We start from the raw sequence: 20577 nt of genomic DNA, 5'->3' as shown, positions 1-20577 counted from the left end.
TTGTGTAGGCAGACACGTGAACAAAGTTAGCAGTAACATGACAACAAAACTTTAGAAAACTTGAACACTTCCAAAATTGAAGTAGTTTGTCTATCTCTAGATCTGAACTGCTGCAGCCAAATCATGAAGCTCCCTGCACAGCGAAAGAAAGTGAATTCCATCATCAAAGCAAAGCCATACAGCTGAGAATTGTCCCATGAAAATAAATTTAACAACGCAAATAACTGAGACTAATAAACTCACAACTCAATAAAAATGTTTAAAGCATATAAAAGCTGTTCTTTAGAATGTTAACGACAATAAAAAGATCAGTGAGGTCAATGCGAACAATCCAGATAAATGCTGATATTTCCATTACACATGTGTCACCTGCGTTTATGGGAAAACGCAATCCAATTTGTTAGCACTGTATAATTGGATTAACTTCACATATACTGCATAATAGCCATAGAATCAGGCTTGCTTCCCTTCAAACAAATAAAGTCCCTGTTTTGACAATGAGCTCAGATCGTGCAATTTATAAAATATTCTAGATTACTTTAATTTGTGGTTAACCTGTGTTGGTAATTATGACAAGGTGTAATATTGTAAACATTTCTGATGATTTTTACACATATCTATCAAACGCTACGTATGATATGAGGTTATTCACAAAATGACAGGATTTATGTTCGAGTACATCATACAGCAAAGGATTTATCATGGTGTACAATGTGACTGAAACAACAAAAATGAAATAATAAGTTATGTTTGTACAGAGTTTGGTCTGCGCATGAAATTTACAACTAGAGTACAATAACATAAGTTGGATAGCGAAAATTATAGTATTACTCTGCGCCATAGGTGACTGAGTTAGGAATATAATACATTACACCATTGGATGATGTAACAAAGTGCTCCTGTGACGTAAGAAGGCAACACCACTCCATTCACTGCATCAATAGTTTTAGAGATTAACTAAAATGTGAATGACAAACAACTACAATTGTTGCATACACACATCTATACTATGCTACTGCGGCACTAGAAGTGTGACTTACAGGAAAGGTGTATTTATCTGATTCTTTTTAAATAGTCCAAATAGCCCAAATTAATAGTCCTTCATTTTAGACTTTGTTTAAAATGGGGATCATCCACACAGTAGTATTTTCAAATGTGATTACTATATAATTCCTTGATTTCTTCGTAAAACAGCTTGATATCAGCAGACACTCGTCTGTATTTTTAACAAAGGCAATAAGCTGGTAAATGCTATCTAAGTTACACAATGTTACTACCTGGGTTCCCTATGTGAATTTAATGTATAGTGCTTAAATGTATCAAATAATACTACATTTCCCTAGTGGTGACGTACCTGCAATCCTCAGTCTCAGTCTTTAAGAAAATGAACATGAGAAGAAAAATACAATTTATAGCTATCTAAAGATTTCAAGGGATTTGTACAAACCCAATTCTGATAAATCCTCAGATATGCTGATTTAAAAAAAAAAATATAACACTTGTATCGTGAATTTATTATGACAAGAATTCATTGGCAGTATTGTATTTATTTGTTAGCATAGTACATGTACCTGTCTGCCAACCAACTTACAGTATAATAGTACTTACATGTAGAATGTAATAATCATAATATTAGAGGAAATGCAGTAAACTAATATTGGGTTATGTCAGCAATCACATCAGTGTTAGTATCTATCTACAAAAAAACTGCCATCAGATTCTGTTATTAATACTGGTAGGCAGGTGAACATATTCAATTATTTAAATTTCATAACTATATTTTATGGTCCAATTCAACTCTCCCCAAAGCACCATATGGGGGCGCTGTTATTCCTAAACTACATTTATCAACTGAAATTATCTTTACCCAGAAAGTAGAGACACAATTCAACAGTTTAAGGAATGATGACATGCTTATAATTTAGACTGGTTTGATACCTATACTCTCTCCAAAGTACTGAATGAGGGCACTATATATTTAATGCACTATATTTTATGGTGTCATTGGCAATTTATCAACTGAAATTTATTTGACACGGAGGGTTACTATACACAATGTAACTGTTCAAAATTTACAATATGCATATAATTCTCAACAATTTCATATCCATACTTCCCGTAAGGCACTACACAAGGGTGCTATATTTTATGAATTACATTTTACAGTCCCATATGCAATTTATCAACTGAAATGAACTCAACCTAGAAGGTACAGACACAATTCAGCAGTTCAAAAATGAAGATATGTGTATTATTTCTCACTGGTTTAAAACCAATACTCTCCCAAAGTATCACATGAGGGTGCTGTATCTCAACTGAGATTAACTCTAGTCAGAGGGTACAGACACAATTCAATTTTTAAGAAAAGACAATTTTGTATAGTCCTACAGCAATGTTTTAACTGTAGAATGACAACATAATGAGTATATAGCTCACTCATTTCATATAATTATCTCAGAACACTGTATGATGGCACTAGAATTTGTGCATTGAATAATATTGATTCATGAAAATAAAACCATAATTGGATGAACTGTCAAAGCACAGTATGGTAGATTGAATTGTTGAATACACATGATGTAATTGTACATAACACACTGAGAATACAGTAAGACTACATGTAGGATGGATGGATATACAGGATTAACATCATTTACTACAAAGACAGTGTAATATATGAGGAGAATAAATAACCATGTGCTGACTTACATACCAGTAATGTAGAAATCAACGAGCTGCACACTCTGCTTTGCACACGGAATTACTGGTACCTGACATTCTGACATTCATCAGTCAATTCACTATCTTTCAAGTGCAAACAACTTCACTAGTGACTCATGAAAATGTGCATTTGACTTTTCGCCCGTTCTAACCCACTTCCTTCCACATTTCTATCAACCATTCTCCCAATCCTAACCTATTATGCAGTTCAAAATATTGTTCATGTTTGAAGGAGGGGAATGATATCTAAGTTGGGGACAAACAAAATTAGTAGCTGCTGTAAAGCCTTAAGAAAATCAGACACAACAGTGGTACAAAACACACTTAAAACACACCTAGTCACACTATTTCCTACCTGATATCATTCTCCTCAACATCGGATCCAGGTTCACTGTACAGGGGAGAAATTTACGTAGGTCTCCAACATTAAGCACAGGCACTCCTTTGGTAATATAAAGGTAAAAATTACGAGCACTTCCATCGACATCCAACAGTGGTTCAACCTCTCTGGATGCAGGTAGTTCTGGTAGAATTCTGTAAAATAATTTGTCAATGAGTAAATAGATCTAACATACTTGATAACATAAATGTAGAAGCAATGGCAATACTACAATAAATAATGTAGGTCAACATAGAAATGGATCCAGAGAGCCCTTGACTGCTTAGAAATGAACACTACATTTACATAAGTTATGTTATTATATAACTATTATGAACTTGGATGTTGTGCCTGTTCATTTGGGTGTGGAATCACACTTGTTACCTTGAGTAAGGAGTTATGTTTGTTTACTTGGGTGTGGAATATACTTAAAGTGTCTGTTAAATGGCTGCTAATACTAATACTAATGTGTACTAAGTTCACGTTACGGGATCTTAGCACATGCCAAAATTTTTAATCCGTTGGGTTTGCAGATGGATTACAGCATTTGCGTTCACGTTATTCGGGACCCACTTTGGACTGACTCGGCTTGAGCCAAAATCAGGCCCTCATTCGTCGATCTGTTGGCCCAAACATATAGTGAAATTATATCAATTTCAAGCATCTATCGGGACCGAGATCAAGTTCTTTTTGGCACGTGCCGACTCGGTCCCGACCGTTCACACACAAGTTTGGGCACGTGAACGCGACTGTGGTCTTTCTATTTGACAAATCAATCTGAAATACAATCGTATAGATTCAATGTAATGAAAAGTACATGTATACTTACTTTTCAAAGATACTCTTTATAGTTTCATGGTCCTCCAGTGACTTGGCATGAATTTCAAAGTAGTAAATAATCCATGACGTCCTGTATGGCCACTGTTCAGTCATGTTAATCCAAGCAGCTAATCTGTGCCAGTTAAACTCTATTGTACGAGCTCTTAAAAGACGACCTGTGCACCAAACCAAGAAAACAAGAAAGATTTTCAACATGGTAGAAACCGAGTACTAAAAAGGACAATATACTAGTACTTTTATAATTCAAAAACATGACACACTCCCTGTTTTGCAATATAGTGAACAAAAATATTATAAATCAGAGTTTGAAACAATCAAACATGCAAATATGATGTGTAATGTAGGTATGTTTCCACATACTCACCTGTAATTGAAACAATATTTAACAACCTCCTCATACTCCTAGGATTTAACCCACCAAACTGATCGCTCTTAGAAAGTAATTTAGTCAGGTCAAACATAGTGGAGAGTTGTCGACTGAAAGTACGTTCTTTTAATAGTTTCCTTGCAGTCTCTGACACTGGTGAAAGACGATGATTTAATGACTGGTGTGAGGATTGTCTTGATGTCTTCCTGTGTGGAGAAATTTCAGCTGACTGCAATAAAACAAACAAATGCATCAAAACTATGTTTGTATTACCTCTTGAAAATCGTAAACAGTACAGTAAGTTTATATTACTGGTATGAAATAACTGTACACTGTCAAGAACATTTTCTCACACACTATTTCTTCACATACTATTAGTAGTATGTAAATAATCAAACAAATCCCAAATCCAAATGATTGGAAGTCATGACCAGTCATGACCATGACCAGGTTCACACAGTCCTTCGCCAGAGGCCTTGCCAGGCACCTGTGGCATAATCACAGATGTATAGCAACAAAGAAGTTGAACAGAGTCTATTTATTACAGTATAAATTGTGAACGTGTGGAGATTTCATACACAGCAAGTCCCACAAACCAGGAATACATGTACACCACCAATAAATAAAGATCAATGACCTGGATCCCAACATAGGCTTTCAGACAGTAGCGTCAGCACAAATAGGAGGATGCACTAATAATACTTACAGGCAAGTCAACAATGTGGTTACCAACAACACGTTTTGGTTCATCACCATCAGTGTAGTCTTCACTATACTCGTACGTGTGCATTTTTTGAAACCCACCTTCCATGTAAAATGGCAGTTGTACAACGTTTTTCAAGTAATCATGTCCATTGATGTCTGCATCCCTAAAGACTTTATCAAAGTTTAATTCAATTGCTTTGATGATGATGTGTGGATCGATAGCGAGGACGGTAATGAAAGGGCTTTGGTGCCAAGAGAAGAGGACGTGAACAGTATCTAACACCTGCAGCACCTTCTCCTGTTCACAGCTGTCAAGCCCATCCACAATTACAACCAAGCGTGTCTGAGTCTTTGAAAACGCATCAATACACTTCACCATCTCAGCCATTAACTCCACTTCTTGTTTCAAGATACGCATGAAACCTTCCTGTTTGAGGCTGTCCAAGTTTTTTGCAGCTTTCAAGACACGTTTCCTCTGGGACTGAATGAGCGAGTATACGATTTTGGACAGAGTCTTGATGTTGGTCAGCGTGGCGATGCAGATGATGACGAGTAATGAAATAAGGATTCCCTGTATGACTTTGTTATCAGGCACACCATTGTTGGCAGCGAGCAGCACTAAACCCATTATTATACAACTCACCACAACCAGTACAATCAGAAATATCGGTATGCAGCATAAACGCCGAAAATATCCATCATGGAAAGCTAGAAACAAGAAATTGTAATCACAGATTTAAATTTTACAATATCAGAGAAACATCACTACTAGAATCTCAAAATTAATTATTATATTCCCTTAGGTAGATGGCAGCAGGCATAAGTGATTACTGCCAGAGTTTTTTATGTGTTGAGGATTGATGCTAATCTGGCAGTAATCATGAAATTGCTTGAATAACACTGAATATAAGTATATTAGTGCACATGCATTATATGCTAATTTTGTGGATGCCACATTGTACTATTTTAGTGTACACGATGTGGTTATTCTGCTAGTTCATGAGTCTTTTTCCAATTTCAACTGATTTTATGCAGGGATTGAATATTAATTCTGGAAATACACACAAGGGCTTGCCAATATTAATCACAATCCATAGTTATAAGCCCGTAAGCTTCAGACAATTTTCCAGCAGCATATACAATTGGAAAAAACAAATCTGCAATGTCCTGCCCTGTGTGGTGATACCCAAGTTATGCATGTGATAACACCTATAATCAGGTTGTAGTTGTAACCAGAATATATTCACCTCAAATAAAGATAAGCTAGATCTGTATTTACTCACTGTGATCAGCTTTTGTCTTAAAGACCCTGTATAGCCTGGTTACTAGGAAACCAAATTGCATCTCAGCTACATCACACAAAGTGCCAATCATCCTTGCCAATGATGTCTCTCCTCCAACTCTGGTTAATCGCTTATAGTCAGTGAATAGAAACCTACAAATCAAAATGTGGTTGAATATGAGAGAACTCACATGATTGGCAGACAGTGCTTTAAGCAATGAGAGAACTCACCTGATTGGCAGACAGGGATTTATATAATATGAGAGAACTCACATGATTGGCAGACAGTGCTTTAAGCAATGAGAGAACTCACCTGATTGGCAAACTATAGTAACATACAGTGCAATATGAGAGAGCTACATGTAGGATGTAATGGCAATGTGACTTGCAGAGAGTACTCCAAGCAACGTCATAAAAGAACTCACATGATTAGCAGACTTTATGCAATATGGAAGAACTCACCTGATAGGCAGAGCTTGACTAGTCTGCGGTGGCAGTTTTGGAGGATTGCAAAAACACACTTTGAGCAGTAACTGTAAATAACCAAGATGTCTTGCCATAGCTATACTCAGAGGGACCCATCTTTTCATCTTTGATACAAAATGTACAATGACTAAAAGAAAGTCGACATGATAAAATAGATAATTGAGATCGTTTATATCTAGAAAAAAAAAGTAACCATCTAAAGTCCTTAATATGACAGTCTAGGTTAGACCTATTTAATGAGGTCTTCAAACAAAAATACTAGTATTAGTATAGGCCACCATCTACTTTTAAGGTAGAGAATGTTACTGAGCAAAGATTTCACACAATTTAGGTGAAATACATCTACCATTCAACAATTTGAATAATTGTAACACTAATAAGACAATTTAGGTTGTGGAAAGAGTCTGGCAGTCCGAAAAATTATAACTGATATAAAAGCCTCAGTTAAATGTAAAAACAGATGAAGTGAAAAAACACTGCCATGATTGTACATAATATAGAGATATACTTACTAAGAAATATAATGAGAAGCACTGTGACACTAATACCCAATATAAGCCCAACAATATAGTTGACAGTGAATCCTAGTATCAACCCTAGCGTGATACCAATGATGAAAACTAATATCACAGACAGTGCAGAAAATGAATACACTGGCATTAGGTCTTGTTCAGCAAATAATTTCATTTCATCTGAAATGGAAAGAACCAACAACTTAGATATAAGCCTTCAGCATTTGATAAATAACATGTGTAGATAATATACAACTTAAGACAGAATAGTTTGACCACTGCAAGTAGGCTTTGAGTCTGTTACTGATTCAGTCTCTATGGTTTGTTATTTTAGCCATGTGTCTTATTTTAATGGCAGTGTTTGACAAGTACTCCTCCAGTCAGTACATACAGCTATGTAAGAACATGTGCTTGAAAAGCATTCCTGCAGCCAGCAAATACAATAACAACCACACTATTCTGTCCATTGTTGTAGTAGAAAATCAATGGATTAGGAAAATATAAATTTTCAGTTTTCATAGAATGCCTCTAATGGAGTATCATGCACTACATTACTATAAGACACATTAAACACAGTGAAATTGTGAAGATTTATTAAATTGACTAAAAGTGGTAACTTTTAAACAATAATACAGTCCCAGACATTTAGAAAACAAATAACATTTTACTTCAGTAAATATTGATGTATAAATTGTGTTAAAGAGCAGTAGTCAGTGGGACAAGCGTGTATTTAATATCGGTTCTATGCGCATAGTAACATGGATCTGTACTGTAAGTTTAATGTGTGTTTTTTTTTTAAAAAAGACTTAAACAAATGCACATCACAAATGCTTTTTAAACACAGTTTGAGATGAATTTAAATTGTGTACAACTCAGCACCTTTCTATTTATACAACTACTATAACCCTGGTAAATCATTAAAATATGTCACTTTTTGAAGTGTTTTCACCAGGATTCATATCAATAAATAATATTTACAACTTTTCAATGACACCAATTTTTTTCATTTTCAGCATCATGATTGTATAGTATGATGAAAATAACAAATAATCTTTTGAAATTGGCTTGAACAATTTTAACTATATATCCTTCCATAAAAGTAACTCACACTACATAGGTTGTAGAACCAGGGATAAACAAACCTTGAAGTTTTTTCAACAAGAAAGACTTGCCACTGCCCCACCTAGCAAACAGCCCTACAGTGATTGGTGGAGCCATCGTAGGTTCACTCAGGATGTCGGCCAATGAGCTGCTGTAAAGATCACTCAACATACTCTGGTCATTATCATGGATTGTAAAACTCTCTGTGATGGAAAAAAATGAAAACAAAAATATTCTGAGCTACTGGCAACAGATACATGTATCTATCTGATGAGCAAAGGGAATATAAAAGAAATAACAACCAAAAAGTAAGTACCATATTTGCTCTATTTGCTTCTCAACAGGTACTCATATTAGCTTAATCCACAAATAATGTAACTAGGTACTGTGTGTAATGTAATTAATTGTTCATTGCTATATGATTTGGACAAACAAAGAAGCAAATAAAAACAAGAACATTGACAGATGCATTTATAACTGTTGTGCCTCTGTGATAATTTTGCAAAGAATTTGTTCAGGCAGTACATTTTTAGTACCATTGCACAAATTGTCTAGGTCTTTATTTTGAAGAAATTCATTTATTGTACAATGCAGATACATGAATTTTAATTTTTTACAAAGATCAAATAAAAAGTGTTGTTTTAAATATAACAAGTCATTGTTAATGACATAGTGCCCATTGGAATTAGGGTATTAAAATGTTGCTCATGCCAAAAATCATAATATATGATCAGAAATTAAACAGGATATACTATTCATGTATTTTTTGAATCTAAACTGAATTTAATTTGTCCAGGCTTATATACAGTGATAGGAAACACCAAATGAATCATAATGGCCATGTATCTCAACATGTACAATGTTTATATAAAATTTGAATAAAGACCGACAAATCCAATGTGTGTACCAAATTTGAACAAAAACTGACAAAGCATGCATCAGATACCACTATTTAAAAAAAAAAATGGCTGCCAATCAGCCATTTTGGATTGAATCAGTAAACCACTGCATGTTCCTGATAAAGTACTAGGCACATGCAAAGAATGAACAGATTTGGTCCACAGGTTTCTGACATATGACGAATGGATGAACAGACAGATGGATTGATAGACGGATGAATACCAAATTATAAGTCCCTGTTTCAAACTTTGTTCAAACAGGAACTCAAATAACCTGACTTTTCTTTGTCTAAATTAAAAAAAGAAATAGGGGCATTTTTGCTAATGTGAATTTAATTTAGCAAATTTTACTTTTTAGCAAAAATAGTAAAATCAAAAACCACCAAAAATAAATGCATTTACAGTAACAATTTTACAGTACCAGGAATGTGTAGCTCTTAGTGAAGTTATTATGGTCCCATGCTACTAAACTTACTTGCTCCAAATATCTGTGTTAGTATACTCTTCTGATTTGAGCAGTCTAAATTATATGGTGTTTCTCCAGCTCTGTTAGGTCTGTATAAAAGGCGACCATCTTTGGGGTTTCTTAGAAGTAATTCTGCAATAGCTTTGTGCCTTCCACGAATTGCGATATGTAATGCTGTATCTCCTTTCTGAGGGAATAAACAAATAAAATGATATATTTCACTTCATATTTCACTAAGAGAGTCTGTATAACTAAATGTGGTAAAATGTTCTTGTCCATGCTGTTATGATAATTGATTATATTTTATTCAAATGATTAAATGTAATACAGTATTCAGGAAAATTGTTCGAGTCACAATCAGCACTATTCCAATTTGATGAAAACAAAGCAGTTTTAAGTTCTAAGTCCTAATTCATATTGGCAAAGGTTCACACATGCTGACAAACAGAGGACAAGATCGCTTTGCAATTTCAGTGAGCTGAACCTGTGATTCCTTCAATCGTCCCAGTGCTTTACATTTAACTACACCTTCACACTTTATTCATCTAATCTCAGATTGTTCACGTGTACAAAAATGTATGTCAACTTGGGATCAAAACTGACCCTCTGACTCCAACTTGAGTCCAGATTTGTAGTGGGTGCTACACATTTGAACACATCATTAGTATTGGTACAACAATTTTTCTTATTACATAAACCAATCAGACCTTTCCTCAAATGTACAGGAAAGAAATGTGTTAACTGCAAATAGAATTTTGCAAAGAATTGTGGGATGGAAAATTGAACTGTGGAGGCCGTTTGAAGGGGGGTGTTAAGACATTTCTTTCCTATATGTGCAGAACAGTGATGGACACAACTCTAACATTCAGGGTGTGGTTTTCTTTAATGTAACTTTAGTTAGAATAAATTGCACATTCATGTAAATTGTATTCTTATGGGAGACACACCTACCTTGTCTGTGGCAGACACCTTGGCACCATTATCTAATAACAATCTTACAATTTTAGTATTTCGAATTCGAGAGGCTTTAATCAATGGAGTTTCATGACTCTGGACAAAACAAAGAAAAGGTTCCATGTCAGAGATACACATCAATGAAATTCAGATACACATCAATGAAATTCAGATACACATCAATGAAATTCAGATACACATCAATGAAATTCAGATACACATCAATGAAATTCAGATACACATCAATGAAATTCAGATACACATCAATGAAATTCAGATACACATCAATGAAATTCAGGTTCATGCATTTTAACACCAATCAATATCACTGTGCCTATAAAAGTGGTATTTTATATTTGCTGTGTAAGCAGCACATGTACCGGTACTTACAATTGTTGAAATAGGTTATATTTTAATGATTCAATATACAGCAATTGCTCAAATCTTTACTTTAGACTTTATTACTTATTAATAATATTTGTTTTCACAAATGAACCAAAAACATTTGCAGGTGAAATTTTCACAGGCACTTTGACTGATTGAAGCTTATGCACATAATTTGCAAGTGTGCACACATTTAACCAAGTAAATGGTCTATTCACAGTACATACCTTGCTATATGTTTCAGTGTTAGGTGCACATTCCAATAAAGCTTCCACAATTTCAACATTTCCTTTCTCAACAGCCCAATGTAATGCTGTCTTTCTATCCTGCAATATTACAATGTAAATACAATGAATCATAAATTTTAAGAATTAATGTAATGAACTTTAGTGAAAACCTAAAACCGCAACAAATAAATAAATGACAAATTTACTAAAATTGATAGTCCACCAAAGGTAGATATTGGTACATACCAAGTATCAAGTATAGCAATTGATTAGGTAGTTTTTAAAAAGTCAAAAATTAAATTTTTTACCCCAAAAATTGACAAAAATATTGGCTAAAAATCGAGAATTGAAGATATCTAATATAAAAAAAAATTAACAAATTTGAGCGGCTCATCCATGATACATACCTACCAAAGTATCACAACAGTTGAGTAATTGTACTTTTCAAGAAGAAGTCATTAATTCAATCAAAAGTTGACACACATGGGACAATCACCAATGTGATCAGTTCAGCTCTGCTATTTTTGATGATGGCAGTTAGAAAGAGTGGGTATCTAAACTTGTTTGCATTAATCATTACTATAGTTGTGTATAAACAGAAAACTTAACATTTACACTACATATTTCAAAACCTTTTCAAAACATTCATAATTATACTGAGTATTAGAGTTGAATTATAAAATATGCAGCAATGTTTATGAACTGAATGCATATTTTTAATAACATTTGGAAAACTGTGACTACTAAACATTTTGCTTGAATGCTTGAGTTATTTGATTAAATTTTCATTCTCGTCATATTATATGGTAACAAAATTGAAATTATCTTACAGCTCCTACAACATCTACGTCAACAAATTTTTCAATAAGTAACTTGACAACTTCAACATGTTCGCCTTTTACTGCACTGATCAGAATGGAATCAGAGTTCTGAAGAAAAACAAGAGAAGGATATAATCAGGTGATGAGAAAAACAAGACACAAAGTAATAGAAATAGAAGTAAATGTACCTTATTAACACAAAGATCAGGTTACAGATAATATACAAGTTAAATAAAACAGACTGGATTGCTATCCCCTTTCGTGTGCTTCAATTGAACGCAGTTAGCATCACATCCAAGAGCATCACAGAAAGCAATGGATGCGTAGAAATGGTTGACTGCATAAACAGAAATGAGCAAAATTAATGCCACATTCAAGAACATTAATTGCACATACAGGGGTCTAAGATGAACACAAACAAGGTCTTTCACAGACTCACTAATTTGCATTGGGATTTCATGAAATGTAGGTATCTCTTGAGATACTGTTATCATAATAATTCTTCAACTTGCATGTGATCTACATCGCATAACACACCCTCACATATTTTATAAATCCTTGATAAACACATCTCATATGTGGATGTCACAGAAATATAGTACCTGCAGTAAAAGATTAATGTAGCAATCATGCAAATCGGGCATTGGTCTCATGAAGTAAATAAACTTACCCTATCTTGTAAGTTAACATATGCTCCGGAATCTAGTAATACACATACAATATCAGTGTGGCCTTCTTTGGCTGCAATACTCAGTGCAGTATGTCCATCCTATCAGTAAAATAACATGGACCATATCAAACACAAATGTGTAATCAACAAAAAACTAATATACTAATGTGAAATTGCATGAACACTGTGCTTCATCAAAATGGAACTATTTTCTTTCATCCAACAGAATACATACTTTCATAAAGGTGTTGATGCCACCTGATCACCATGCATGTCAAAAACTAGTGTACTGTAGTTGGGGTAGCTCAAAATGATGTATTAATAATAATCAATCATAAATTTAAGCTCTCTGGTTTCCTTGATTTTCTGTGTATTTTTCAGACAATACTTCACCAATATATACATATATAGTAAATCATTTCACAAACTTGATCCTGTTTATTTAAGAGTAGGAATGAACATGGGTTTTTGTTTACAGATTTATTTTGTGATCAATAGTGATAAACAATAAATGCAGCCAACGATGTTTAACTTTATATAAATGAGTTTACTAAATGATATATTGACGGTCACTAGAATTGTATTTTAATTTCAGTCTTAGGCTCAAAAAAACAAATATTAACATTTCTGGGTATTGTGTTCACGTATGCATAACAATTAGGACAAGCCATGCATGGCACAGTCCCCGTTAGTTATCAAATTTAAGATACATATAATTTTGTTTATAGTAATATAGCTGGAATATAACCATGTCAGGAATATGATTTTTTAACACTAAAATGATTGACATTTGTATCTGATCGTCAAACAAGTACTTGTCCATATTGAGAGATATTGCTCTGGAACAGCATTCAAAATCAGCCATTTTGAATACATGTATATATATAACATGATGTATAACGAATATATAAAATTTTAATATAATCAGTCAAAGCATTTAAGAGATATGGCTCTAGAAGCCCAATCATTAAAACAAAATGGCCACCAGTTAGCCATTTTGAATCCGATCTGAAAAAATAAATGATGTGCATCAGGAACCTGTAATGTCTAATATATGTACCAAGTTTGAACAAAATCCATCCATAAATGCCAGAAATGCTTGATATTTGATGATTTTTTAGCACAAAAATGGCCACCATTTGGCCATTTTGAATAGGATCGTCAAACCAATATATCTGACTATCTAGTATGACATGATGTATAATGAAATTTGAACATAATCAGTAAAAGCAAGTCAGAGATATGGCACGAGAACCACATTCATTAAAACAAAATGGCCGCCAGTCAGCCATTTTGAATCTTATCTGAAAAACAAAATTTATTTCCATCAAGGTCCCATAATGTCTAATGTATATACCAAGTTTGAATAAAATCCATCTGTAAGCAGCCGAGAAATGCTTGATTTTGATGATTTTTTAGCACAAAAATGGCCACCATTCGGCCATTTTTAATAGGATCGTCAAACCAATATATCTGTATATCTATGATATGATCTATAATGAATATTTAAAATTTGAACATAATCAGTCAAAGCAAGTCAGAGATATGGCACTAGAACCACATTCATTAAAACAAAATGGCCGCCAGTTGGCCATTTTTAATCTTATCTGAAAAACAAAATGATGTGCATCAAGGTCCTATAATGTCTAACGTATATATCAATTTTGAACAAAATCCATCTGTAAACAGCCGAAAAATGTTTGATTTTGATGATTTTTAGCACAAAAATGGCCGCTATTCGGCCATCTTGAATCGGATTGTGAAACAAATTGACGTGCATATGTATAATATCATGTATGATGTATGTGTGAAGATTGATTGTGATTGGTCCAGGCATTTCTAAGATACAGGCACGCATGGACGCTTGGAGGTCAAAACATAAGTCCCCATTTACGGACTGTGTCCGAACGAGGACTAATAAAAAGATGCAGTTAAATAAATAAAAGTTGTGTCTATGGGTAAAATAAGTCATATTTTAATGATCAAGCATTCAATAAATTTTGTATGCACGTTTCTATTGTAAATGCGCTTCTAAGAGCAAATATGGTAGTAAATATCTCAAAACTATTTTTTATTGGCATTGATTACTGATGTTTTTAATTTACTTCACAGAAATGCTTCATCACTAGAGAGCACTGCAAAAGAAAAAGTGTATTGACCTGAAACATATTTCTTTGTCCTAATAAACTTTAATAATGACAATACAAGATATGTTGAAAGTAGATGAAAATAAACTTTACCACATCCAGGGCATTACAATTAGGTGATTTGGAGATTATTTCCTGCACACAATTGAAGTGACCGCCTTTAGTGGCTGCAATCAGTGGGGTCCATGATCTCTATGAAAATAACAACATCACAACATATGTGAGTACTGGTAGGTAAATAGTAAGTATTCTCCAGAACAGAGCTACATCACAAAATGTTCTATGATGCCAAGACAGAAATCAATGTATTTCTATGGGCTCTGTGCGACTCTCCTGTGGAATGCCAGACAAAGAACCGACGAAAACAGCTAAAGTTAAAGAAACAGCACCACATCAACTATGAAGTAATCCTGATCAACAAAATTTATATATATTACCAGTTTATATGCACATGTAGGGGTAATCTTGTTACACTGTTCAGGAGAGTCGCAACAACTATCCCAAAGTACAGTTTTCTGAGAGTTTTCGGCTTTTGTTTCAACCCAGATGGATGCCAGGCAATGAAAATGCATAGATATTCGCCCGGAGAATATACTAACTACTGACAATTTTTTGTAAACTAGCATAACAGAATTAGTAACCTGGTTTCTTGTATTTATTGAAAGTTTACACTAACTGACTAAAATCAATGAATAAATCAATGTCAATCACATCCTTCACATATATTCTAAACAAACAATATCTGTTCATATGCTTGCATATTTTAACTTAAATTACATGCAAAATATAAGTCTACTCACAGACCCTTTGTAGGCACTGTGATCTAAAAACCATACTACCGGGTACTTACCATCCCAGTTACATCTACATTAGCATTGGCATCTAATAGGATTTGTACGCATCGTAAATGACCTTTCCTGGCAGCCCATACTAAAGATGTAGTGCCATGCTGTAATAAGGACATAAAATATTGTAATTTAAACAACTGCATGGAAATATGTATATTACAAATGTTCAGACACTAACCTTAGAATTGTGGTCCTAAACTCATAGCTGGATTAAAAGTCACAAATCAATGGCTGGAGAATGTCATTAATGAGATTTCGTTCTCAGTACCATAATTTAAAATTTTAAATGCTGACGCAAAACTTTTGAATTGTTTTCAGTGGTAGGTGAACAAAGCACATGTATATCTCACCCTGTCAGTAGAATCTACCTTGGCACCATACTCCAACAACAATTCTACGATCTCCCAATGACCACGCCCTGCAGCCCATATGATAGGCATGACACCATGCTACAAAATAACAGGAAATATTATTGTGAAAATATTAGGAAGCAGTGTCTGACCAATATGGATCAAACCATTCACATATATAGTAGGATGACTAAATTCAGAATTCAAGACAATATGTTTTTGGTGTGATCTTCAGAAGAGGCAGAGTGAATGAAAGTGACTGTTGCTGGAGTGGCAGAGTGAATGAAAGTGACTGTTGCTGGATGTTGTGATCTTCAGGAGTGGTAGAGTGAATGAAAGTGATTGTTGCTGGATGTTTTATACTGTAAAATCATTAATTTTTACTTGTATCTAATTTAACTGTCCTGATTTTTTGAGTGTATTCACTAGGTTTTAAATTCACTGATTTATCAACAAAACAATGACTTCTATCGCAATTTTACATAGATTTAATTCAGTGAACATTTATCTGAGAAAATATTGAAATTCAAACGCACTGAAAAATTAATTCATGATAAGAACATAATCAATGAAGGGTAAGCAACTGTAAGAGCTTAGAAGAAGTAATATACCTGAACCTGGATATTCGGATTTGCATCCTTTTCTAGCAACAGCTTGACTGTTGCTGTACGACCTTTATAACATGCCCACATCAAGGCAGTCCATTCACCCTGTAAACAAACGCATTTGAAATGAGGCCTTGCAAATAAAATAGCAAAACACACTAATGTCCTCAAAGTTTTTTGATTTGAAAATCTGAAAAAGTTCTTGTGATTTTTGCAACTGCTTCTTGATTATCGCAGAGATCGCATGTAATTGCAAATACAATGTGTCCAGTATTCTAGTTTTTTTTATAAAAATATACAAGGAAACATACCATATCTTGATGTTCAATATCAGCACCAGCGTCTAGTAGTTTTTTAACGATCTGATCATAACCTTGTCTTGATGCACATAATAAAGCTGTCCACTGATCCTGCAAGTAGTTGGAGAATCAACAAGAAATCAATAAAAAGTATATTAAACGTATGTATTTTTAGAATTGGTTTAAACTGCTGATGTAAATATATACTGTAATACTAAGTATTCATTCTATATTCAGCTAGCTCTACAAAAATTTCTTATTATAGGAGGGTGCTTTTATATATGTATTTGGGAATTAATTCTATCCATGACTGGTTGACCCATTGGTTGAATTAAAAAGTAAAAGAATAGCTTTATTCAAAGCTGTTATTAAATATTCATGTATGTGTGCCTTTTAGTTAAGCTAATTGGCTACCATTAAAATGTATCGCCAGATTACCTTGTCTTTCAACATATGGTTTTATTTTATGCTACTGCTCCAATATCCAGAAAAACAATTTTCGCACAAAATATGCTCATGAAAATGGATATTTGAGGCTTTTACCATTGGTTTCTATGGTAAAAAGGTTTCTTCATAAATTTTGTTTGGGTACACATGGTGAAAAACTAATATGTAGTTTTGGTTTTCCTGAATTATTTAAAAATCTGATGCAAACAGCTGAGAAGGGTTAGGGAGATGTAATAAATATTGTAGTAGATAGTGAACACTGAACAAATTTTGACAGACATTCACATACTGGTTAGCAGAAATCCTCAGAGCAGCAATATTGTCTTTGCCACTTAAAAACAAAAGAAATCATGTACATGTAGCACAACAACACTGCAGGGTCAAAAAATAACATGTTTGTTTGTAGGAAGATTACTGGCAGCATAGTTGTTTATGTGTGATTCATCGCTGAAGTTCGAATGGAGAAAAAATAAATTATTAATTTTCAGATGTTTAGAATCTCAAGTAATTTTTAATGCATTTTTAGGTCTTGAAAAATATTTTTTCTTTTAAAACAAGTGTGAGCGAGTGTTATTTTATACTATTCGTAATGTTTTTGGAACTACTTTATTGCATGTGTCAGAATACCTACTTTTGTAATGGTGTTATATGTCACCTGATCACATGAGTGTATTGATATTTAAAAAATAGTGTCGTGGGTGTAACTAAAAATGGCGGAATAAACGTGAAAGCTCTCTTGTTTTTTTTGATATTTTGTGTGTTCCTAAGTCAACACATCACACTATTATACTTAAATATTTTTATGTATTTCTTGGTTTAATAATTCCACTTACCTCATCCTGAGAATCCACTTCTGCACCTCTACGAAGGAGTTCATCAACAATAGATGACTGCCCTCTATCGGCAGCAAACAGCAAAGCAGTTTGGCCATTCTGTGCACAGGCAACAGAGAAAACACCAGAGAAAATACATTTTACCATAAAATGATTCTTAATGTCTGGTGATCAGTCTAGCTTTTTCATATAATAATCAAACTTTGTTTAGATGAAGAGAAAAAAAAATCACATAGACACTTCGAGATTGCTTTTAAAAATGTTATCAAGACCTGTAAAAAAACATTTTCCCTTGAGTTTTGGTACCCCCTGTAATTTGTATAGTTCTCTATGATTGTCATTAATATGGAAATAAAGAAACTGATTAGAACTAGACCATCATTTCTGTAAAGGTATCCAAATTACAATGTAAAGGTAGAATCATTGTTTATTTTGCTTGATAATATGCCAATTATTTTTTTTCTGAGTGAGGGTACAAGTAGCCCTTGTCTCACTTGAGCCTTTTCATTCTAAACAAACAAACAAACAAACAAACAAACTCAACCCTCATTATAGTTACTCCATACCTCGTCTCGTTCATCTACCGAAGCCTGTTTTTCCAGGAGATGTGCAACGGCTGATAAGTCTCCATCATTAATATAACCAAATAAAGTCTGTACCAGTAATGCCATATGTTTTCTGCAATAATTGAAGAAAAAGTATTATTTAAAAATTGTTTTCTAAAAATAAATATTTAAAAAAAAGCAGATATACAATGTATAATACGTTTTATAACAAGTTATTATCATAGAAATATTTATTTTTATACACGCATGTCTATATTAGGCTGAACCAACAAATGTCTGGCGTTTGTACCGACTTGTTAAAGACATGTCTGAGAAATGAGTTCTAAAACACAAGTCTCTGTTTTGAAACTCTTCTAAAAAGCAATTCTACAATGTCACTTATTCAGTCTGGATCATACAAATGAATTTGAAACATTTTGTTTTGGAAACTGTTTTGAATTTACACTTGTAAGGACATTTTCTTTGTGCATCTGGGTGTTTATGCAGTACATTGTATTACATAAATGCACCGAGTGATGTTACCCTGAACATCAAGGCTCAAAATTCATAAAGATGTGTTCCTAAATGCATTGATGACCTTCGATAATTCACATCAGTTTATAATAGTATATTTAGAAATTTTTGCCTTGACATTTGATGCCCACAGAACCTAGAACATCATTTTATTTCCCTTGATGTTTGTCTCTGTATTGCTCTAGAGTCTTTGGCTAGACCTAGATTTTATAACATGTCAGAAGAAGGCAGGTAGATATATTCTAAGCTCTTGTTTCTAACTTTGAAAAAAAAGGTTCACTGTGTTCACCAGAAGACTGATGAATATTTGTGATGAGTGTGATAATGTCAAGTGTATTCATATCAGTTATCAAATAAGAAAGCATTGCATTTCTACGCATCAACAGTACTTATCAAAATTGTGTATTGTATTTGAAAGATATCTCATCTCAAATAATATATAGGTTGATCATCATGGTCAAACTGATAATGATTTTTGGCCTGAACACGTTTCAGTTTAAGTCGATACGTAACTCACACATACTTGTAATGTAGCTCCTGTGTACCTCAATCACCTCCACTATAGACAAAATCATCCGACTGGTACAATATTCACTTAAATTGCAGGTCATTAAAATTCTTAGATAAACAAGTCATTGAAAATGACACAGTCCCCGTTAAATTTTTGAAAGTTCTCTCTGTGCTTGTCATATTAAAGTGGAGGAGTTGTCGCGAGAGTGTCCTTGAAACTTGAGTTCCAAGTGGCGTATACAACAGATTGTTTATTTACATCAAAACATATGTTCTGTGTAGTAGTAATATGACCAAAAATAAAAACAGCCGTTATTCGGCCATCTTTGATCTGATTATGAAACACACTGATATGTATGATGTATGTGCCAAATACGAATGAAAATAGTACATAAATTGTGGAAATATAGTAGTAAGGCCAACAAGTCAGATGGCTGTCAATCAGCCATCCTTGACCAGATTTTGAAACAAATTGTCATGGACATGCATCCTAACATGTATAAAGTACATGTATGTGCCAAATTTGAATGAAAAATGACAGAGCATGTCCAAGATACCGCATAAAAAAAAAACAAGATGCCTGCCAGTTGACCATCTTTGATCCAATTGCGAAATGAATCATCATGGACATGTATCCTAACATGT

General features: G+C 33.8%; 1 protein-coding gene across 1 annotated transcript; it reads right to left on the bottom strand.

The window, feature by feature from the left end:
- Positions 1-607: 607 nt before the first annotated feature.
- On the bottom strand, positions 608-19014 carry LOC102802633 (kinase D-interacting substrate of 220 kDa-like). The gene is made up of 21 exons (XM_085498196.1): positions 18910-19014; positions 18344-18442; positions 17076-17174; positions 16771-16869; positions 16160-16258; positions 15812-15910; positions 15055-15153; positions 12815-12913; positions 12154-12252; positions 11324-11422; positions 10710-10808; positions 9768-9945; positions 8435-8596; positions 7293-7472; positions 6757-6907; positions 6296-6447; positions 5014-5720; positions 4305-4536; positions 3930-4095; positions 3077-3255; positions 608-717 (listed from the first exon to the last, which is right to left on the bottom strand). Exons 1-21 carry the CDS (start codon positions 19012-19014, stop codon positions 608-610), a joined length of 3312 nt encoding a protein of 1103 aa, XP_085354322.1.
- Positions 19015-20577: the final 1563 nt, after the last annotated feature.

This window comes from Saccoglossus kowalevskii, chromosome 4 (assembly GCF_978046115.1).
Source record: "Saccoglossus kowalevskii chromosome 4, keSacKowa6.1, whole genome shotgun sequence".
NCBI classification, from domain to species: domain Eukaryota; kingdom Metazoa; phylum Hemichordata; class Enteropneusta; family Harrimaniidae; genus Saccoglossus; species Saccoglossus kowalevskii.
The sequence above is the reverse complement of the archived record's forward strand: the minus strand, read 5'-3'. Positions and strand labels throughout refer to the sequence as shown.

What these genes read in the sequence shown, in the direction of transcription:
- LOC102802633 (XM_085498196.1), bottom strand. Translation starts at nt 19,014, where the DNA reads ATGGCATTACTGGTACAGACTTTATTTGGTTATATTAATGATGGAGAC. An exon ending in CGGTAGATGAACGAGACGAG is followed by an intron (nt 18,443 to 18,909) that starts GTATGGAGTAAC and finishes GCCTGTGCACAG; the next exon opens with AATGGCCAAACTGCTTTGCT. An exon ending in ACACTGAAACATATAGCAAG is followed by an intron (nt 10,809 to 11,323) that starts GTATGTACTGTG and finishes TGTTTTGTCCAG; the next exon opens with AGTCATGAAACTCCATTGAT.